The sequence below is a fragment of the Setaria italica genome, chromosome VI, assembly GCF_000263155.2.
Source record: "Setaria italica strain Yugu1 chromosome VI, Setaria_italica_v2.0, whole genome shotgun sequence".
NCBI lineage: Eukaryota > Viridiplantae > Streptophyta > Magnoliopsida > Poales > Poaceae > Setaria > Setaria italica.
The window spans coordinates 18,801,842-18,825,980 of NC_028455.1; the positions used below are offsets into that span (position 1 = coordinate 18,801,842).

Consider the following 24,139-nt stretch of genomic DNA (forward strand, 5'->3'; position numbering starts at 1 on the left):
CCTGCCGCACGATCTTAAGTAGGGGAAGTCAAGTAACTTCCTAGTTTCCGAAAGTCATATAGGAATACCGAGAGGCTCCCCTGACGAACGGCCCAAGGCAATTTCGGAAATTTCATCTGAGAAGGGATTGTGAGTTAATCTCTTTTCAAGCATTTAAATAATCTTAGACACAACACAAATCGCAAATTCATCTTGTAGCTTAGTCGTTCGCTTTCTCCACTAGAAATCGTGTGGCCACAGTTCGAATCTTGTGCCTGTCAAGTGAAGCTTCCCTTTATTTTTTTTTCTAATTTTTGTCAGCGGATGATTCAGAGCGGTCCAGTTTTTGGCCCACGAATCTGTCGCAGCCAATGGGCCAGCCAGGCAAGCGCCAGGCCCAAGCTCGGCCACCAGCAGCAGCTGGTCCAAAGATCGGCCAATGGGCCACCATCAATTTCGAAGCGGGCTGCACGCAAGAGACCGAGCTGAAAACAGGAAAGACAAAACGAGAGGAAAGATATGACGTGTGGGACCCACTTGACGAGAAGTGGGTCCACCTTCCAGGAGGGATTTTACCATTTAAAAAATTCTAAGAAAAATTTATGACAAACAATATTGTCATAATTTTGTAACGATTGTTAAGGCATGTTTATTTAAGCTGCAGCTTCTGAGCTTATCTAGGAAGTTGCTGCTGGCTTTTTTTTTTGAAAAGCCAACACTAGCTTTTAGAAGATGTGTTTAGCTTTTTGAATAAAAAAGGCTATGAAAAGCTCACAAAATTGAGCTTTCCAGCTTTCCATATAAGGTCAGCTTTTCTGAGCTTCTAGCTTTTCGGAAGCTGAAGAGGATTTTCGCTGTTTGTTTGATCTTTTAGCTTTTCATGCTGAGAAGCTGCAAGGAAGCTCAAACAAACAGGTCCTTAGTTGGCTTTGAAACAACATTAGTCTAATTTATGATGATTGTTACTTTCTCTTTGTGACAAACACTTCATTTTCGTCGTTAAGTTGTGCTGCTCCATAGAAAATGTCATAAAATGAAATGTAGTAATGTAAAAAAGTTCTAATGTCACCACAAATTCGTCACAGAAGGTCAAATCTCTTGTAGTGATATACATAGCACTTTGGAGTTAACCCCAGAAGTAAGGATAAAAGTGTAAGAGAGGTACTATATGAGTATGTGGGTCCGTTCCATGTGTGGAGTTAGGCTATAAGCAGATTTTGGGATGTTCAACTATCAACTTATATATGAAATTTAATGTGCAGATTATGAGACAATTTATATAGATACAATGTAAAAACTTATGTGTAGGCAATGCATCAAGCTTGTACAGAGATTAAGTAGCAACTTATATTGTATGTCTACTTGTCTAGTAGCAATCTTTTGTAGAGATAAATGTGTCACATTGAGCAAAGGACTGTATAACCTATGTGAAAGCAATATAATAACTTATAGTATGTCTTGTACCAACTTATGTAGAGATAATTTGTACCTTGTAGACACTTCAGATAACTAAGCAATACGAATATAATTTTTTTTACAATTTATGTATATATTTGGTGACAGATTTACAATAAGTCGCTACATATTTAGTCATAGGTAACTACTGTACATTCAATATAAATTGTTCGTATAAAAATTATTCCAAAATATAAGCATAATCTGTTTTATTTTGTGGATCTCACGGTAAGAAATGAAATGGTGAAAACCGAATTTAAAATGGACACAAAGTTATCGTATTGTTAGAGGCGAAACAAAAAGAAAAATAGATGAGCTGTAGTAGCCCACCTCCATCAAGAGGTCTAGGTCCTGATATGGAAACGTGAGCTACTTGGACTTGGAGAATTTTAAGTATGCTGCTTGTACATCTATTCGTACAAAATAGTAGAGACATGATGTAACAACCTAGCCTAATTAAACTATGATAAATCTTAAATAAAGTAATTAGAGCATAAAGAAGAACAATTGGCAGTTGTGAAGACAAGTAAAAAGACACTTTTGCCCTCACAAGCTAAACCGCTGTTTAAAATGTAACTCAAATTTTTGCTTAAGAACTTAAAAATCTGTCCAACTAAGAGTTGTAGAACTCAACTTTCCCTTCAACTTTTATTTTTGGTGTTTTGTCTGAATCTAAGCAGAAGACCCTTAAAAACTCAAAATTTGAATCTGTGTCAATTTAAGAAAAACAGTTGAAGTCCCAAATTTGGGGCTCCTTATTTCGAAATTTATAATACAAGCTCAGGATGAACTCTATGCCAAAGTTTTAGAGCTTCAAGTCCTTAACAACTTTGACTAAAGGAGTAAGGTCGAAATCCGCACAAAAGGCTTCAAAAAATTCGGTCAAAGTCAGCTAGTTCGGTCAACCCAGCCTCAATCAGCAATCCAGGCTAAGTCTGGAAAACAGCTCAACTAGACATCTTGGCATGGGTTTATCTCTCAAACATTGAACAGAACATAAGAAAAATATTGTATAAGAGTCTGAGAACTACGTTTTTCAAATAACTTTGTAAATTGGGCTCTAGTCAAATTCGCATCAGAAGCTTTTCAAATTTTGAGCTCCAGTCAGCCAAAGACCCAAAAGTCAGCCAAACTGCCGTTTCTCTCTAAGTTTGGAAAACCGGCGTTCCTCCAAACTTTGCAGCTTTGTATTTCCGAATCTACCATGAATTTGAACTCAGTTCAATTATAAAAGTTTAATTTTGGTCTGAGGACTACAACTTTTGTAAAGGGAGTTAATGTTATGCGGTTCAAGAATTGGAGGATCTTGCGCTTGGAAATTGGCCCGGAGAGGGATCCCGCAAATCCCTTAGTCCAGAACGTGCCAGGGCACGCGCGCCGCACGCTCCAGAGCGCCGCCGCCGCGTGGCGCGGCTTCACCGACGGAGCCGCTGCGCCCGGTCTCCGGCCCGGCAGGTCGACACCTGGCGCACCCCACCACCAGTAAGCGCCGCGGTCACCCTCCCTGCTCCCGTCAGCCCGCCTCGCTCGAGAGCACGCCCCGCCGCTGCCCTGTCGAGCGTGCGCCCCTGCGCCCGCTTGCCAGAGCACCGTCGCCTCTGCCAACCGCCACCCCGGCCGCGACGCCTCGGACCCAGCCTCGCCGACCTGATGCCCCGACAAAGACGTCGCTCCCGCACACGCTCGCTTCGCTTCGCAAGCGTGTCGCACCTCGCCTGTTGCGCCGACTGCGCCAATGGAGCCACCGCCATTAATGGCCACGGCAGCACGCGCCCTGCTCCCCTCCGGCCCACCGGCCAGCCACGAGCTCCAGTGTCTATATAAACCCCGCCGGCACCACCATGCTCCCGTTCTCCTCTCTCCGCTCCAGTTGTCCCTTGCCCAGAACCTCACCCCGCTCGCTAAGCTTCGCCGCCGCAAGCTCCTCTTCTTCGCGCTCACACGCCACCGAGCGAGCTCGCCGTGGAGCCCCCACCTCCACTCGACCCCGCACCTCGCCGACACCACCCGCCGCTTTGCCTCCCCCTCGCGTAGCTCTAGAGCTCGTTCATTGCCCGCGAAGAGTGCCGCCGCCGCCGGAACACCGCCGGACTTCGCCACCACCCGAAGCTCCCTGCCCTTGTGCCGTTCCGCCTTGACCGAGCCTCCCTGTCACCCCCAACTGCTTCAAATCGGCCCAAGGTGAGCCCGTAAGCCTTCCCGGCCCCTTACCGTCCCAAGGCTGCCGGCGAGTTGCCGGAATTTCGGTCGGCCACCGCCGCCCATGCGTTAGGGACCCGATTATGATCGAGAGTTTTGAATCAGGAACCTTAGTGCTAAAAGTCAGAAACCTCTACACGTTTAACCTATAGACCTAGGGGCTAGACCGTAATTTTGCCTCGGTTTTTGTTTTATAATCGGCAGAAAATGTGATTAACTTTGGAAATTCACCAAAACTCATAGAAAACTTAGAAAAATGTCAAACCAATTTTGCTAGACTCAGTATAAGGCGTAGTTTTTAATAAAAATACTTTTAGCACATGGCTCTGTTAGGATTAATGTTATATGATATAATCCTTATTTAAGCTATTTAAATCATAACAAATCATAGAAAAATGCTAAATTAGTAAATCCAACTCTTAAGTGCTTGTTTAAGAGAACGGAAGCTTATAAAAATCATGTGGAGCCTAGCTTAGATGTTTAAATCTCTATTTTAGTTTTATCATGGAAATCTAAGGTTGTTGTTGTCTTTTTGCACAATAATTAAACCAGAGATGATAAAAATGTGAAACCAATTAGAATAAGTCAGTGGTATAGTGTAATTTGTAGGAAAAATATGGAACCCGGTCAGAAATAGAAAGAAAAATCACTTTCCTGTTTAGGAAAGAATAATTAGGGTAAATGTATGGAAAAAGATGCCCTTCACTAAAAATTATGAAAAATTCGTCAAAGGCTCTGTATCACACCTATAACTCACTGTCAAAATTTCATGACCAGTTTCTTTATGGCTTCTGTTTTAAAAATGTTTAAGTATATGCTACCTTAAGGTAATAAAGTATTTCTAATTCCTTTTATGCACCTCCAATGGACCTCAAATTTATGCAGTACCTTGTCTATGACAAGATTAAGTTCCTGTCAAATTTGTGGCTTCATAGCTTGCTATTTGAGGATCTAAATAAAATTTGGAAGATGAACCTAGCTAAATGCAAGAAAGAAACCTCGAATAATGATAAAGTTAATTTTTGGAAGAGGTACAAAAGAACACTAAGAAATAGGATAAATTTTCGATCTAAAGTTTAGTAAAGTTAAGTGCATATATGTACACAATCGCCATCAAATCAACCCCAGGCTTTGTACCACAACCCACCTTCCTTGTGTAGATAAAGAAGGAGTAGAACCTTGTTTAGGTGAATGTGGCCCTAATGTAACTTCTATTTCAGTACTAATTCATGTTTTACATCCTATGAGAAAGCTTGGAAATTTAACTTGATGCATTGCATTTTGTGTAGAGCTGAACCTCGCTGACGGGACATACGAGCTTCAACCGGCGCCAGAAGAAGGAGCCGTAGCTGATCTGCAGCCAGTCGGAGCCGAGCCCGTACCGGAGCAAGCCGAGGACCAGTTTGCTATCCCCCCACGTGAAGGCAAGCCCCGTAGCATAAATTCCTATGTTTAAATTACTTGCAATACAATTGCTTGCCTTGCTTGCGCATTTACATTCCAGTAATTGATTGAAACCATATATGCATGAGATAGGTACCCTTTTGATATGAACACTAGTATCTGAAGTTGAGTAGTTGCAATGCTTAATAGGACTTGGTAAAAGTCGAGTGATTTCCTGTCACTCGCGAGTTATAGGAGTTGATTGCTTTTACTTACGTTGCAACTATAAGGATGATGGACGGGGCCGGGCTTATGTTCGGTACTCGATGGTTTGCCCTGTCTGTCTACATGAAATTGGACTAAGGTCGAGATGTGATAGTGTTCATGATCAAGTGTTGAAAGTACTAATCTCAAACCTAGTATGGGATGGGGAAGCCTAGTACCTGATTGAACCGAAACGTGAGCGGATCATTCCACTATCTCTGGAACGGAGTTCCCTTGCGGCGGCATGTGGTGACAAGTGCAGTCATAGAACGGTAGAGACCGTGTCTATGGAGCCTTGTACCAAGGGAAGTAGGCCCGACACGGGTCTGGGAATTGATGGGGACGGCTGATAAATGAAGCGACCACTCATGGTGCGCGGATGTTGTGGGATTAGGTTCGCCATGCATGGTTAAGAAATTCAAATCGATTCATTTGCCTCTCATAGTTTGGGACTACTTGATCGTATGCTACACTGAGTAAGAATGAAACATGATGATGATCTAATATGGTTACCAGCGATCTACACTGAGTAAGAATGAAAGATGATGATGATCTAATATGTTTACCTGCACTAATTGTTTGGAAACTATGCTTGTTTAGTATAGTTGCTAACTTAGACTGGTAAATGAATGTAGAACTTGTGGCTAAAATATTGAAAGTAAGGACCTACACTAGTCGCTTTTAGCAAAAACAAACCCCTCTAGCCAAAAAGCTTGCATGTCTAGGTGTTAGTGGAATAGTACCACTGGTCGGTTAAGTCTTGTTGAGCGTAGTCGCTCAGCCTTGTTGTGGCACATCTTTTCAGGTGATGTTGATGCCTCTGAACTCGCTGCAAGTGGCACTTGGCCTTCCTAGCTTCCTCGTGGTTGGACGGTTGAGTGGGATTCCTCCTCGGACGGTGAGGACCGGGATCATTGATGTCATGATCGGCTTCGTTAATATATCCTGCAACGACGTTAGCTTCCACCTATTTATTTTTGTTGCCTGAAACTCTGCAAACTATGTTTGAATTTCGAACTTGAAGTTGGAATAATTTGATGCACTTATTTAATCTGGATGGACTATTGTAATCTCTGTAACCACTTACCTTCGTGTGAGCTATGCTTTCTCGATCCTGTGTTAAGTAGTTTATCGGATGAAATCCAACGGACTACCGAGTTAACTTGATTAAAGTACACGATTACCCGATCGCGTGTTAGGCGACTTAAATGTGCTTTAGCTAAGTTAATTTGGACGGCCTTTCGCTCAGGCCTTATCATCCTTTCGCTCAGGCCTTAGGTTGGTTTGCGTCCAGTCCACTAATTTCTTTGATTCCACTCGGTATTCCTTTTCCATTTGCTTCCAATAGGCCGTACCGGCCACGACTGCGTACATAGCTTTTTCTAATTGACTAGGATCGTGCCCGTGCGTTGCTACGGGCAGTGAAAAATTCATAGTAGAATACACCTCGCATTCAGCAAAGCAATATATCAAAAGAAAATAGTTAATTCACGTACTTAATTATTGTATTAATATTTCTTTGGAATACTGCAATTTTCCAAATACAAAATTTCAGCGATCTTGGTAACAGCCTAAGATTCATGTATACAGTTGCTCTTCTATGATGCATACTATCGATTCATGTACAGTCGCTCTTCCAAATACTATTGTACTATTAGTTGACCATTATTGCCTAATAGTCAAACTTCCCCATAAGACCATATAACAACAGCAAGGAAATAGACATGCATGTAATCTTTCGTTGTGGCCAAAACTCCTCCATTACAGCAGAAATTCTGAGTGGCTGATTTGAATTCTTCAAAAAAAATGATTGGCTCTGCATACTCTAATGAAATCAGTTTAGAAAATACATTTCACTAACCTGCTATTGTGAATACTGCATGAGGGTTACACCTACATGACATCAGTGAGAGATACTTAGCTTCTAGCATACATGTTGAGAAGCAGTTCTTTGCAGGTCAATAAGGCATCAGTTAAAATACTTAGCATCATGCATTGCTTTGTGTCAGGTTATCCCAGTACAAAATAGAAAAAAATATTTTCATTTAGCAAACATGTCAGAGAAGCAAAATTCAGAAATGATGTGCTGCCAAAACTCAGTGTCACCATCATCCTCCGTCGACATCCCGCCGCCGTTCAGTCCAGATCCGGGGCCTGCGTCCGTTTCCCACCTTCGCCCTCCACCCTTGGTCCCGGGGTCGGATGCGCCCAACCCCTTGAGGGTGGAACTCCGCCTCGCCCGACCCTTGGTCCCGGGGTCGGATGCGCCCGACCCCTTGAGGGTGGAACTCCGCCTCGCCCGACCCTTGGTCCCGGGGTCGGATGCACCCGACCCCTTGGTCCCGGGGTCAGATGCGCCCGACCCCTTGAGGGTGGAACTCCGCCTCGCCCGACCCTTGGTCCCGGGGTTCCTCGGACGGGCAACAAAATTTTTATATTGCAAAACATTGGATTCAATGTGATAATAAAAATATAAAATATGTATAAATATGAAATAAGTATATCATCCAAGATTGGATTCAGCAGGACAATAATCTTGTAGAACATATACGAATACAGGTCATCCAAATGTCCCCCATCTATCTTATTTCTTTGCCTGTGATGCGCCAAAGGAAATGTTTTACAATGCCCGGTAGTCTTGTCCTCCAGGCATTTGCTTCGTGCGCTAGAAGATCGATGAAGAAGTTGTGCCGCATCGTTATAGCATCTTGTAAGTAAGATAAGTGCTTACTTCAAGTTAAGCTCGGATTTATCGTATATTGTAAAATTACAAAGGAACGTACAACAAAGCATATTTACTCACTTTTTCGATGTGCACGTTTCGAGGACTATCCCACCATGCCATGTACTGTAGAATAAGCCATCCATCTGAAAATTTGTGGTACGATGAATCGTCAGCTATATAAATATACGAACATATCTTTTAAGAAATAAAGGATATTGACACTCTAAAATGCCGGTGTGTCAGAGCTGATCTTACCCATCAGTATCTTCCACAATTCCTTTCGCGCGTTCAAATTCCCATTTGTGAACATCCTCCCATGAATCAGCTTTAAGTTGTCTAAATGCGTTCATAAATTTTAGGCGAAATCCTACGATTTGTATCGCATAATGTTTATATGGCACATCCGTGGCATATTTTGGAATGGGTTTAGTGTCAATCACAATAAGTTTCTTCTGCTTAATATCGAGTACATAAAGCAGGTAGGTATTGACATGCTTCCATGGCAAGAGAAACTGCAAAGCACTCAGTATTAGAACCACAAAGGATATGTAATGAACAAATAATGGCATGAAAAGAACTTACATATCTGCAACCTAGTATGTCATATTTTACTATTTCCCATCCACCAATCACATCACCCAACTCTTTACCACTGTGATGTTTACGATATTTTTCATGACGTGTTAACTCCAACATTTTCTGAAGCAAAATGATATATAGCCATGATCAGTATCACCTATCAATTTTATGTATAACTAATAAATATAAATAGACAATGAATGCAGTATATTCCACAGTTATGATTGTAATTATAAACAAGCTAACTTACACAGAATCGCAGATCCACATGATGCTTTGCAACCTTGTTGTTGTACCTTATCATCCCTTTAGCCTCTCGGTATGCAAGAAATCGGACACCTAAGTTGAAAAAATTCTTCAGGCATGGGTGAACCTCGTTTCAACAACACCTTGAGATCACCGAGTTTATACACACTCCTATAGGGCAAATCACTCCTTACCCAAACCATACTGCAAATCAATATATAAGGACAATGCATAAGAATTCATAATAAATTGCAATACTATTAGTGGTAAATGAAAGTGATGAAGTACTAAGCTTACTCCAATTCCGCAGGATCCTTGATTGTCAAAATATAATCATAAAAAATCTCAGCTAACTCATCTCTCTTCAAGGGCCAGTCCTTGTAGTATAGAAGAACATCTTGCTTATCTGAGTCTATCTCTGTATCGATTTTCTTTGGTTTAAGTGCATTTTCATGGCTGTTTGTGGATTTCCTCTTTTGTTTGATCTGCTGAAACTCTTTAGGTTCTATTATTTCTGCAAAGTCACTCGGGCTTCCGATGTTTTCATCCTCATTGCGTAGTAATGGTTTACCTAACCGTTCATTAAATATAGTTGATAGTAATGTAGCTGCCATTTTAGTCCTAAATTTTACCATACTCTCCTGTACATTAGTAGTAACACAGTTTATTCGAAAAATATGCTAGTAAAAAATATTCACTAATTACTTGTGTTAAAGTTATACATAATGTACCTGATCCACGGTAGCGCACAGATGATCCCCAGTCCAATACTTTATAAAGGCAACCATGAATAACCCACATGACACACTACAGAATCATTATTATATAGAAAAATGTAAGATATATACATATGAGATTGTAGAATTGGTATTTTAAATTAGTGTGCAATATCATACATACCCATCAAACTGTATTCTGTCAACCATGACCTCCACAACATCCCAGATGTCAACATTGACGTCCGGCCAAGCGTGATCTTTAAGGCCAGTGCATTGCAATGTGTATTCCATCTGCATCCGCAATCCCTTCAACTGTTTGTACATGTCCTGGTTAATTAGTATGTGCAGTTTGCAAAAAAATAGAAATATCTGAGATGGCAAAAACTCACAGTATTTTCGAGGTCCCTGCGCCCAAATAGTGTTCCATAAGAATCTAACACATGTATCTTACGCCTTCGCGCATTCACTACAGCAAGATACCAGTGTGTATCTTTTATATTTATTGGTAAGAACAACTATTAAGTATTAAAAAATGTAATGTCAGTCAAGGAACGTATATTGGATAAATGAAGTATATATCGTAATGTTGAAAATAGTAGTTACCATATCGTGTTGCATGTACGATAATACCCTTTCAGCCAACCGTGGAACCTGTGAATGCCCACGGGAGGGATAGTGATCCTCCATGTCCTCCATGTTCCGTCTTTCTTCACCATCCCCCTTCATTAACACGGTCATACTTGTATTTTCTAGGTAGCACGTACCACCTGGCCTATTTATCATATTATCTTGAGTCCGCAATAGGTGGATGTACGCATTTATGACCTGCAAAAAATCAACCATGAATAATTTCTCAATATAAAAAAAGTTTTTTGTTCCCATAAATTTGTACTCGGGGTTATTACCTCGTCATACAGGTATGCGTTTCGACAAAATAAGCACTCCATGTGATTCCTATTCACCAGGACATCATCAATGAGCACAAGCTCTTCCCTACCTGGTTCAGCTGAGATCTTTTTAGCAGCTTCAATGAAGGCATGATCATTGACAGTACATTCGTACCCTGAAAATAATCATAAAATTTGAGGATAATTATCATTGCACATGATAAATGTTGTGAAAATATATCAAATGAGCAACCTGATATATGAATGAAACATAAACTACCTTCCGGAATCTTGAAAGCATCTTCTGACTCGTTGGTTTCGTCAGTGATCAACACCTGCTGTGACATATCAACATCTTTGAGTTTGTCAGGTGTCAAACCCTCTTGGTATTTATTGGCATCCAAGTAATCTGTCTTGGGAGTAGTTTCCTCTAGTTCCAGCAATATATCCATACTATAGACACCATCGTCACCAGTGGGCGTCAGCTCCATGGATGGCTGCTCCAAGGATGACTATTGATGGAAAAAGGAGGTAACATATAAACTCATTAAATTAGTACCGGTTCTGCAATATGATTTAGTGAGCGTTAAGCTTGTGTGTAGCTTACCTCGGAACCGTCTGACATGGATGGATGCCAAGATTCAGTGAGCTGCAACGCTGTCGCTCGCTTAATTATTGGCAGCCCCTTCTAGTCGTCTTCTGAAAGGTGAGATTTTATTCAACTTTGAGTCTCATGTGTCCTCTCCTGTTACAGGTCCTGGCACAATTATTTCATTGAATACATAATGATGGCGCCTGCTAATTTTTTTCCTAGGAACACAAGTGCTGCAGCCTTGTTTTGTTGAGCTGACAGCTGAGTAGTGCGGAGGGCAAGTTCTTTCTATGAATACATATAATCTAATTATAACAAACATGATTAACAGATTAATTAATATAACACATGCCATATCCGACAACCTCTTGGTATAATCATGTCTAGTTAGGCCTAATCATGATCTAATCTACGTGAACATGATTAACAGAGGGTAACGAGAACTCACACTTGAGCTGCAACGCCGCCGCTCGGACGACACCCTCCAACCTTGCGGTCCAGTTTGCGACCGAGCGTTCAGCTTCACAACAGATCGGCGTCGGTCTAGTAACAAGGTCAGGGAGTAGGTGATGAGAAAGCTTCAAGAGAATTGCATGCGTCCGTACTGATGGTCAACAATTACCCAGCGAGGAGGTCAGCGAAGGCGCAGGGCAGGCAACGGCGGCACGGGGCAAGCGACGGATTTGCTTCGGGCGTGTGTGTGTGCAATGGCGGCAACGAGTTTGTTATGGCGGCTGATAGAAAAAGGAAGGGAAGGAACCAGGATGGAGTACAATTCTTTTTCCAACCAGGCCTAGCAAATCTGGCGCATGCATGCAAGTAGCTAGCAGATTTTTTTTAATCTTTCCTTTCTTTAAACATGCCCACAAAATCTCGTGCATGCATGCAAGGAGTTGATTTTTTAATCTTTCCTTTCTTTTAACATGTCCACAAAATCTCGTCGCATGTGCAAGGAGCTAGCTGATTTTTTAATCTTTCCTTTCTTTGAACATGCCCACAAAATTTGTAAAAAAGGATATTGACAAATCTGACGCATGCATGCAAGGAGCTAGCTGATTTTTTAACCTTTCCTTTCTTTTAAACTGTCCACAAAATCTCGCGCATGCATATAGGGAGTTGATTTTTTAAACTTTCCTTTCTTTCAACATGCCCACAAAATCTTCTCTCTTAACGGATGCGCCCGACCCCTTGAGGGTGGAACTCCGCCTCGCCCGACCCTTGGTCCCGGGGTCGGATGCGCCCGACCCCATGAGGGTGGAACTCCGCCTCGCCGATGCGCCCGACTCATTGAGGGTGGAACTCCGCCTCGTCCGACCCCGAGTGAAGCTCCGCCTCGCCCGACCCTGAGTCCTGGGGTCGGGAGTGTCCGACCCCTGAGCGGAACGTTGGAGTAGTTCGAGGCTATTGTTCAAAAAACACTTGACATTTCATGATATCAACCCGCAGTCCAATTCCGAGTATACGCCCAACCCTTGGTCCCGGGGTCGGATGCGCTCGACCCATTGAGGGTGGAACTCCGCCTCGTCCGACCCCGAGTGAAGCTCCGCCTCGCCCGACCCTGAGTCCTGGGGTCGGGAGTGTCCGACCCCTGAGCGGAACGTTGGAGTAGTCCGAGGCTATTTTTCAAAAAACCCCTGACATTTCATGATATCAACCCGCAGTCCAATTCCGAGTATATGCCCGACCCTTGGTCCCGGGGTCGGATGCGCCCGACCCCTTGAGGGTGGAACTCCGCCTCGCCCGACCCCGAGTGATTTGGGATGCGATTCTGCTGGAACCAATCTTACCATTCAGGCTAGCTTTCGGGGAGAAAATATTAGTACATGTAGATTTAGATTTGCCGGGTTAGGGATCATAGTGCCTTATTTGGGTTATGCTGTCTCAGGATGTACGTGCAGCTTGATTAAAACGGCTGGTCCGATTTGGAGTACATGTTTAGGGCATTGGATCTACAAGCATTGGAGTACATATCAATAAATCATCACCCGCAACATTTCTTCTGCAGTCCAGAGCAAGCAACTTTTAGAGGGATCTTGGACCAAACAGAAGTGAAATGCATCTTCCCCAAACATGTTACTGCCATTGAATCACCAAACATGTTATATACACAATGGAGGGTTGAAACACATCAAGCTGAGTACTTAACGCATTCATGAAATTGTTATATGGTAACAATAAACACATCAAGTTGAGTACTTAGCTGCCATTGAATCACCAAACATGTTATATGGTCACTGTCTAAAAAGTTCATATAAGGAAAATCCTCGAAAAATACGATTCAGTATGTCGTGAACATCCAAACTTTGAAACACAACACAGAGTTGCTGAGCATCCTAGCATTACTACTTGTTGATGATATCTAATGTAAGGGCACGTGCCGTCATTGTAATTTGTTTCCGTTCAGCGCGTATCCGCTTGGATAGGTCTGCAGCACAAAAATCAGAGATCAAAACTATATAACTTCAGTGAAACGAAGTTATTGAGCACAAAAAGATGTTACCTTTCAAATCGTACGCATCAGAACATATGGGAGAAAAAATAATTTGACTATAATCTGTAGTAGTCACTCCACCTAACAGGCAAGGGAAAAGTGAATTAAAAACTTAAACAGACAAGGGGATACATGAATTTAAAGAATTAATGGTTAAATATATTGTTAATTTTATTAACAAAACTGAGTGCTCATTGATAATGTCATACCTTGCATCGTAGATATCTTGACATGGAGGGCAGCTAATGTCTTGAATTGATAAGCCGCGCGGCGCCACTCCCATATGTGGCGTTGAAGGTGTGGATCGTTCACGTGGATTATGATGAAGTTTTTCCTACAAGTAACAACATTAATTCCGATTGACCCATGGCATGGCAGATAATTTCATATGTACATAAATACACATACCTTTGATTCATGATTACCACGTGCCTGTTAGGCCGCCTCCGGAAGTCACCCCTATCTTGGATCTCAGACGCATATACAACCACGCCTATGACATCTTCAACAACAAAAAAAATATATGCTTTGCATTTTAGTGTGAAACCAAGGACATCATATTTTGTTAAATGAAAGTGTGTATAAATTGATGAGTCACCTGCAAAAGTATCTACTGGCTGACGGTATACATCCTCGAGTTTCCTAAAGGCACGAGGACACTCTGAAATCCAGATGGGCCTCTGTGGAGTCTTGACTACAGTATCCGGTAAAAAGACGACAACGTAGTATTCACACAGACGGTACATATTGGGAATGGGATCCACATAAGTTGGCGTAAAATACACTCCCAAAAAGTCATATGTTTCACCTTCAATGAGCACACTGTTGAACATCATATGATGGTCGCCGCACGCAACTGCCTCCATCTTGGTGCCTTGCACAAACATTGTAGCCAACATACATCAGTAGTTTGCAGTGAAACCACAATGCATCCGCCTAATTACACATGCATAAAAAAAAGAAGTAGGTGGATGATTGAAGCACCTGCTCATCAACCAATATTACGCGCAAATACTCCTGTCCTCCATACTCTCGTATGTTTCCTTTCCAGAAAACCATGGCGCTCACATCCCATCTCCAGAAGATGTGTTCCAGCTCCACCTCATGAAACTCAACCCACCTATAATTCCGAGATTTTATACATATATAATGCAAGGGTGCATCATAGCGTACGAGATAAAAACTGATGCCATCATTCAAATGAAATCTGTACCGCTTCAGAAAATTACGAGTATCATACCTGTTCGTTGTCGGTGCGGGCAAGGATATCAGCGGTGCAGGCAAGGTTACCCTCTTCCTCGAGAGCGACATGTAGGAGGAACCCATAGCTGGATAACTGCAAGTTGAACATTTGTACTGCAGTGAGTCTTATTCGTTAGGAGAGATGAAGGAATAATGATATAGGAGCTTATCACTTCGGTGTACTGTTCCATAGTTACTGCTTCAGGAGAATTGCATGCGTCCGTACCGATGGTCAACAATTACCCAGCGAGGAGGTTAGCGAAGGCGTAGGGCGGGCAATGGCGGCACGGGGCAAGAGACGGGTTTGCTTCGGGCGTGTGCATGTGCGATGGCGGCAACGAGTTTGTTATGGCGGCTGATAGAAAAAGGAAGGGAAGGAACCAGGATGGAGTACAATTCTTTTTCCAACCAAGCCTAGCAAATCTGGCGCATGCATGCAAGTAGCTAGCTGATTTTTTAATCTTTCCTTTCTTTTAACATGCCCAAAAAATCTCGCGCATGCATGCAAGGAGTTGATTTTATAATCTTTCCTTTCTTTTAACATGTCCACAAAATCTCACGCATGTGCAAGGAGCTAGCTGATTTTTTAATCTTTCCTTTCTTTTAACATGCCCACAAAATTTGTAAAAAAGGATATTGACAAATCTGGCGCATGCATGCAAGGAGCTAGCTGATTTTTAACTTTTCCTTGCTTTTAAACTGTCCACAAAATCTCGCGCATGCATATAGGGAGTTGATTTTTTAATCTTTCCTTTCTTTTAACATGCCCACAAAATCTTCTCTCTTGACGGATGCGCCCGACCCCTTGAGGCTGGAACTCCGCCTCGCCCGATCCTTGGTCCCGGGGTCGGATGCGCCAGACCCCTTGAGGGTGGAACTCCGCCTCGCCCGACCCTTGGTCCCGGGGTCGGATGCGCCAGACCCCTTGAGGGTGGAACTCCGCCGCGCCCGACCCTTGGTCCCGGGGTCGGGTGCGCCCGACCCCTTGAGGGTGGAACTCCGCCTCGGCCGACCCTGAGTGAAGCTCCGCCTCGCCTGACCCTGAGTCCTGGGGTCGGGAGTGTCCGACCCCTGAGCGGAACGTTGGAGTAGTCTGAGGCAAAGTCGAATCCGACGTGTAGTCGAACTCGAACTGGTTGACTTTGAACCGCTATCTTCTATCAATTTCTACCTTGACTCTGACAATGCACTGGCAGTTTCCTATGTCTCTGAACCTTCCTGCATGACTGCATTTTCACATAAGATTTAAAATCTAATCCTCATATAGTTTGCTGCTGACATTTTTCAATTTAGATTGCCAAATCATTACTCATTTATATTACATACAAATATACAAAGTGCAGAAGTATCATCTGCTGCTGACATGAATCTTTAGATTGCCAAAAGATCAACCATTTATCAGATACAAATATGCAAAGGGCAAGAGGATCCCTTTCCTCCATTTTCCATTGACCTACTAAATACAGTTCCGCTACGGTCATTACAACCTCCTCGTCATTACAACCTCCTCGTCACACGCATAAGACACCGCAGCTAGCACGGCCGACGCCGCTAGCAAGATAGCCTTCCACTGCCTGGTCACCGCCAGGATGGACGCGGCCACGGCCGCCGCAGTGAGGACGGCAAAGGCGTTCTTGAGCGAGGTGTACTTGACACTGGCCATGCACCCCTTGCCGTGCATGACATGGCGGAAGTAACCTAAATTAACAGGCTGATAGAAGATGGGTGTTTATAGCTCCACAGCTAATTAGCTTTCCATTCATATGCAACTTTGAAGGATTTATTTTCACCAATGCAACAAGAGTTTCCAAAGCTGCTACAACTATCTCAGGGTCTGACGATGCCAGGAGAAGCTTAAAATGCTGAAAAAAAAGTAACAAATTAACATGATATGACTAAAAAAACATGGGTGGTTATAATTAGCATCTTCTGAAGTCATGAGGAGGTAGTTGCACAAACTTTTAGCTCACCTCAAGACAAGCAAAAGAACTTTTATTCCGGCAATTCTCCAAAACAATCAGTATAACTGAATTTTTCAAGGCATCCTTGCATTATAATAGGTCCTAAAACACGAGTGGCCTGCCAGGTGGGCATCTTTCATCCCTGATCTTGTTGTAGCTGCAAAGAGTAGTGAAACAATATTGTATGGCTATATTAAAGGCAAGTCAAGATTCTCTACTTTTTTCATTTTTCATATTTTCTCGAATGTTTAATTTACATGTTGACTGTTCAATTCAACAACCTGCAGCTTCTAAGCGAAGAAATTTTTGACTTCTCAAGAGGTGAAATGACACAATAAAAGATTAAAGAACTGAAGTCTTCACTTCAACCTAAACACTTGACTTCATAATTAGCAGCTCGTGTGGATGCAAATTATCCATGCAGCGTATGGCAAAGCATTTAAAATTACCTAGCAAGAGCAACAAACATGGACTTGATGAGTATAGTATTTTTAAAAAATAAATGAAAAATGTAAGACACGCACGAGTAATTACATTACCTTGCCTATGGTGTTAGAACTTCTTTGTATACAATATTCTTCGTATACGTGCCATCTACAGTTGGTACCCTTTTCTTCTTCACTGATGCACCTTTTTGTTCATTGTTATTTTGATTACCCTGGCCGTTCACTTTTTTATAAACTTTTTTCTTTTCCTTCTTTTTAGTTTGTTCCTCGTCTGCCTCTACGTTAGGCGGGAGGGTGAGGATCTTGATATTCGTTCTGGCTGTGGCTCTAGACATAGCAACATACAACTAACCATGAGAGAACACAGGGGCGGGCAGGTACACACCCACATTTGGTATAGTTTGGCCCTGTGACTTGTTGACCGTCATGGCGAAGCTGAGCCTAATAGGGAACTGCTTCCTCTTAAATTGGAATGGGAACATCTCATCATCAGAGGGGCACAACGGTATTCATGGAAGGAAAACCCTCTTTCCGGCATGCTGTCCCAGTACAATTTCAGCATCGATCGAATTTCTTTGGAAGCCTCAAACCACCAGCCTTGTACCATTGCACAATCCATTTGCAGGGTCGATATTCCTAAGCAATATGACCGGGCAGCCAATCTTGAGCTTAAGCAAATGTGGAGGAAGCCCGTTGGGAGTCAATGTATTAAGGAACTCCGATGGATAGTAGTTATGCGGATCATCAATCGCGGAGTCAAAACTATGGTACACCATCTTCCCACCCTGGAACATGGCGATCATCTTCATATTAATATTGTCCACCCAATCATTACGTGTGGATAGAATTGCTCTGGAGGTGATGTAGTCCTTGTTTGTCATGTTTGCATTGAGGTTTGGAAAGATGCATTCAATCAACCTGTCAAGATCTTTCTCCGAATCCCCAGACTACGGGATAGATATATCGTCAGGAAGACATACATCACAATCTCCGTTAACCTCCTCCGTGCCACCACCAATGCGCAGTAGATATTCCGCAAACCACGGGTCACTCTGCGCCCTCATGTTGCGCACAAGCTTAAGGTGGTGCATGGATTCCCAAAGATATGACCTCTGTAGAGAAGCATCGACTATCTGAGCCCTGGATCCTTTCCGTACAACAGGGAGGACCTGTCTGAAATCCCCTCCAAAGACAACAGTCTTCCCACCGAACGGCAGATCCTGCCGGCCCATTATATCACGTAGGCTATTGTCTAGAGCTTCCATAGCTTGCCTCTTTGCCATAGATGCCTCATCCCAAATGATGAGAGATGCTTGCTGCAGCAGCTTTGCAGTACCACTCTGTTTGGTGAAACTACAACAACAACCACCATCCTCAAGAGTAAGGGGTATCTTGAAACGTGAGTGAGCAGTCCTCCCACCAGGCATTATAGACGCTGCGACACCAGATGTAGCTGTAGCAATGGCAAGCTTGTTCTGATTGCGAAGGGTTCCGAGAAGTGCCCTGTACAAAAATGTCTTTCCTGTGCCGCCAGGTCCATCCACAAAGAACAAACTGCCTTGTTCGGTGTCCACTTTGGACATTATCTCTTCATAGGCAGCCCTCTGCTCCTCATTTAGGGAATCAGGTAGTCCCACATCTTCCTGATGCTGATCAATGCTTGCCTCCTCAAATATCTCACGAGGGATACCGCTAGCATCGTCATATGCGTCGTCAATTCCTGGGAGAGGGAACGACCTTATTTCCTTCCCCATAGATTGCAACATGTTCCTAATGTCAATCAAAACCATCTGTTCCACCAGAATCGGGTTTGCATTGTTGCGCCTGTAGTCTTCTGACATTGCGTCAAAGTGTTTTGTCCACAACCCAAACACATCATTCGGCTCGTAGAATACCAATATAGTCACGAATAACCTACGCAATGAGGATGGCATATGGAACAAACTGTTTTCAGTAAGACACTCATCAAGTGTATTATCTTCTTCAATTAGGCCTCGCCTCTCCGCAGCTTCACGGAACGAGGGCAGGAGCACATCGTCAACAGTCCTTAGGTCCCTGTATGAAGTAGCCCCAGCAGCATGGTTCAGGAGAACCCGAAGAAAGTAGCGTTCCCCCTCAGCCGGATGAGCCGATACGAGTCTCCCGACCTGGTATACGGCGTTTTTCCTTGGTTTCCAAAATTTACCATTAGACTCCCAAGTATAATGCTCCGGAAAGTCACGGTACAAGATTCCTCGACCTTCCTCATGAAGCCTATTGTAGTCAAAGTACGCTGTCAGCATTGACTCGTCGGCACCTGGACGCTTGACAACCCGTTCGATCTTGTCCCATTTATGATATGTAACCATATGCATGTCGGGAAGATGAAGCTGCAGCTGCTGCACTGGTGGATGGTTCTTGCTCAAGTCAAAGCCGTATATCCTCCACATCGCTTCTGGAGGTGTCACCCACCGAGCCTCTCTGTACTGCGTGATCTCATCAACGTTCCCCTTGTCATCTTTTTTTCCAGCCTCCCTAACAGCCACAGATGCTCTGTCATGGCCCTTGTATATGTATTTGAATAGGTATTTCACGGACTTAATGCTACTACATGCCTCAACATTGATGTGGCAATTGAAAGTACGCAGCAGGCATGGGTTGTATGGGACGACCCACTGATTGTCCAGGATGTGACCTCTAATTATTTCCTTACGACCATCATCGCGTCGTCGATAGATGGGGTACGAATCCTTACCTTGCGACGTTGAATCGCAGAATGGCCGCGGGTAACGGTTCTTGCATGAAATACGTCCCGTTGTGCATGGACATAATGGATTTAGCGTCCCGCATGGGCCATGCATCATATGCTTCGTCACCATCCTGTAGAGGTCAGGGTACTTCTTCTTGTTTGGTAGCTCAGCAAAGATAAGCAAGTCATACTGTTCTGGACACGTGATCTTGTACTTCCTCTGCATTATTAACAAAAAGTGTGCATGCAGCAAGCCTCTCTTCTGGAACTCCACAACATATACGAATGCACGGACCTTTCCAAGTATATCTTTTTCCATCAACATCTTCTTGAGCTCCTCTAACTTTGCCCTGACCACTCGAGTTACAAGATCTGGACGGTCCTGTGGACTCTGACCAGGATAAAGCTCATTCTTGATCTCATCCCAATTATGATTGCACGTCATTGTGAGGAAGATATCCGGTTTACCAAACTTTCGCACCAAAGCCATCGCATCCATGTACCGAGGCCTCATATTGCGGGGCCCTCCGATGAAAGTTGGCGACAACACAGTACGCTTACCAACCTCATCAGCGTCTTCCACCCCTATACGCCAGCTGTCAACCAAACCTTGGTACAGGTCAGCCCTAAGAATGTCTTGATTGTTGCGGATGTAGTCTAGACGCGAGCTTTCAATCTTAACGTAGGTGTCGACGGCAAACTGCTGGAATAGACGGTTGCCGTATAGTATAGGATTAAAAATCCCAGGCCGCATCTAAAATTTGTAGCAATAGTAATCACGCACGGAGACGCATTTATTTCCAGCAGACCCTACACACATAAACATTATTCATGTTAGTACCGTGAATGACGGCATGCGGAACATTTGTCTAATGTTTGTAAGACAGTATAAAGACATCCAAATTTACCAGCATCATCGTCACCACCACCATCAGCACGCGCCTTGCGAATCACTCGAGCCTTATTGACTTCAGCCTCAGTCACACCAACTTTTGGAATGCAGTTGTGCCACCCGAGCTCACCTCTTGGAAAGAATAGCGGGTATGAGAGAGCGTCGTAGCACCCATGATAGGACCGGATTCCATGGATCGACCTATCCTTCCCTTGGAGGACAATACTATTATCGAACTGGCCCCGACGCTCGCTCCTCTCAATCCAAACGGCAGCAACCTCTGACGTTAATGGCACGTTATATGTTCTCTGGTCTAGCCGTTGGTCAAGGTTCAACTCAACATGGTAATCCTCAAGGTTGTCAACCTGGCCCATACTCCTAAGATTCTCTGAGTAGGGATTAATGCCATGTAAGATGTCCTTTAGCCTTTGGATGACTTCCCTGTCTTCTTGGGCAGACTTCTCACGACACTTGCGAAGCCTATGCTCAAGAGACGGATCGTCGTCGTAAAAATAAAGCTCGAGGTGACCAGGTTCGTGACCATCCTCTTTACCAAATGATCTTATGTTATGGTAGATTTGACCATGAGCTCGAAATGTGTAAATTCCACAGTTTCTCACGTCGGTGGTCACACTATCAAGTTTACAGTACATAGAAGTGAAAGAGAAGTGGCCATTGAAATATCTGATGTTTTCACGGAAATGCCTAGCATCAGCGTCCGAGCTCGACCACAATCTCACGAGTTCCTGTGGTGTCTCAGGGGTGGAAAGATGAATCTTTCCACTGCGACAACAGAATCCAGGTGGGTCGGACTCAAACTTCTTTGCATTGCAGTGCTCGCAGCTAGCCTCTGGCTTGAGCATGTCCGTCATGTTAGGGACATTGGCATAAACCGCATCGTATGGATCTGATACATCGGGTTCGTTGGGATCTTCATTAGCCGTCTCAAGATCGACATCCTCATCAGCTTCCCAATCAAGTTCTAATAATTAGCATGAGTATAAAGTGTTATATTTTGGAAATAAGATAAGTCAAAGGTCACATAGATGCGCCGAGGTGTACCTTGGCCTCCAAAAAGGTACCCTTCATCCTCTTCCTCATCGTCCTCAAATATGATGTTCTCATCGCAATCTGATGCAACATTGGCACATGAGTGATGAGACAAACGTATTTACATATGTAGAATAATAGTATGAAGGAAGCACGTGCAACATTTACCATCATGTTCCATAGAGGCATGTGTCCCTGCCTGTCCACCATGTGGAGGCATTGAATACAGCTCGTCACCAACAGATGGCTGTGTCTGAGTACCTGTAGCGTCTTTAGGTGCAGGCCTAGTATTTTCTGTGAAAGATGAATTGCGGGTGAGACATAGAACCGGTATTGACAAATAATCAAAGTGAATTTCTTTTTACCCGCTCCAAATATATTAGATGCAGTGAAGGGATGGGAGTCACGAGCATCCGTTTGGCTGCAGCCTTTAGTAGTAGAATAGCAGTAGGTTAGATGTAGGTTACTTTAAATATCATAATAATATAATATACGAATACCAAGGTGGGCAAAGGATGTGAGCTAATTACCATTATCCATGACACAAGACGTTTGAGTCAGCTGGCTCGTATAATTGATTTTTTCACCAGTAGGCTGTTTGGTATTCCTGCCAATGGTTGCTTCAAACATTTGATTACACCGGTTTAGGCGTGAATTCCTAATTCCAGGAGTCACAGGCTTCCTATGGATGGTGTGGTTTGCAGGGACCATTTGGGGGGTAACGACTCCAAGGGATTTATCCGCAACTGCCTGGATGTAAACAGGCCTTCCGTTTACAAGGGGGATTTCCATCTCATCCGTTATTCTTAATGGTGATTTATCAGCAGGAGGGAATACCAGCTCCGGGGTAAAATGAGGGCTTGCCATTGCAATAGATTCAGGATGCAAATTGCTCGCTCGTCGTTCATTAACCCTATTTCTATAGTCTCTGTTGGTCTGTCTTCTTTTTTCTATATTGTCTTGTGGCGTCCTAAATAATCTCTTTGCAGAATTTGCAGAATACGAATCACGCCGCCTCTTATTTATTAAAGCCCTCTGCCCAGGAGACATTGCCGCCCTCCGTACCCTATCCCTTCTACGCCTACGCTCGTTAGGCGAGAGGTCAGTATCGTCCATGGTACCTGCTTCATCTACAGCACCTACCATGATTTGGGGTTAAGGTGTTTAGTGCATTAGGATGCCTCAAGTTGAGAGTAACAGACTATTTTAGGTATTAGTCGGAATAAGATGTAAATATATCTATTTTGGTAGTACTGTAAATAAGATATCAAAACTACTAATTGAGAGAATAACATAAATAGCATTAATTAAGAGTTTTAGAAAGCAAATGCTAGTTGTACAGTTGCATCACTTCACATCATGTAAACAGTTTTTGCAATCACCAGGAGCAAACACAAGTTCATGACCAATATGGATTGACAAATTTAACTCCTTCAATTTAATAACTAATTATAAGAGACGGAACGATGTACTACTTGATAATGAGAGAATAACAAAAATAGTATTAATTAAGAGTTTTATAATGCAAATGATAGTTGTACGGAACCATCACATCACATCATGTAAATAGTTTTTGCAAACACCAGGAGCAAACACAAGTTCATGACTAATATGGATAGACAAATTTAACTCCTTCAATTTAACTAATTATAAGAGACGGAAAGATGTAAGAAATATTTTTGCTGGCATTTGAAAATGAAGTTACCTGTTTGTTCAACCGATATGAGTCCAGTTCCAGTGCTGTGATCGCCCTCACCTAGCTGTATACTTAAATTGATGCGCCCATCTGTATACATCAGAAAACAAATGTATAAACGTCCAATGGAAATATCTTACAGAGAAAATGTACTATAATCCCTGAACACTGCGGTTGAATTACCTCCTACCACAGGGCTAATACAACTATCAACGCAACTGTCCCGCATGTCACCAAATAATACCATCTTCGTGGGTCAATACGGTACCTCCATCTATAAAATAAGATAATGGTAAATCAAATATTCACAATCTATTTTTTTATTCGACACACTGGTCATTATCTTTTTTCTGTTTAGACATCATCACCAATAAATGAGAGATAATTGACTCAACCTGATATGGTTAGCATAGAATTTACTTCTAATATGATAGCAATGTTTACAGCCAAAGACCCCCATTGTGACAGTATAGAAGAGACAATGACAATGATCCTATTTGAAGCAAGAGCATTTCATTGGATCCAAATCAAATTTTGCACAGAATTCAATGATACGGTAGAGTATACTACATGCATTAGTTTGTCCACTTGGTTATCAGGGACAA

At 43.1% G+C, this 24,139-nt stretch overlaps 1 protein-coding gene across 1 annotated transcript; it reads right to left on the reverse strand.

Moving 5' to 3' along the window:
* Positions 1-16,241: 16,241 nt before the first annotated feature.
* Positions 16,242-23,781, reverse strand: LOC101784239. Its single transcript, XM_012846811.2, has 12 exons — positions 23,718-23,781; positions 23,544-23,624; positions 22,007-22,132; positions 21,851-21,919; positions 20,805-21,770; positions 20,681-20,706; positions 18,167-20,596; positions 17,759-18,115; positions 17,521-17,629; positions 16,732-16,787; positions 16,552-16,623; positions 16,242-16,472 (listed from the first exon to the last, which is right to left on the reverse strand). The coding sequence occupies exons 1-12, from the start codon at positions 23,779-23,781 to the stop codon at positions 16,242-16,244; spliced, it is 4,587 nt and encodes a 1,528-aa protein (XP_012702265.2).
* Positions 23,782-24,139: the final 358 nt, after the last annotated feature.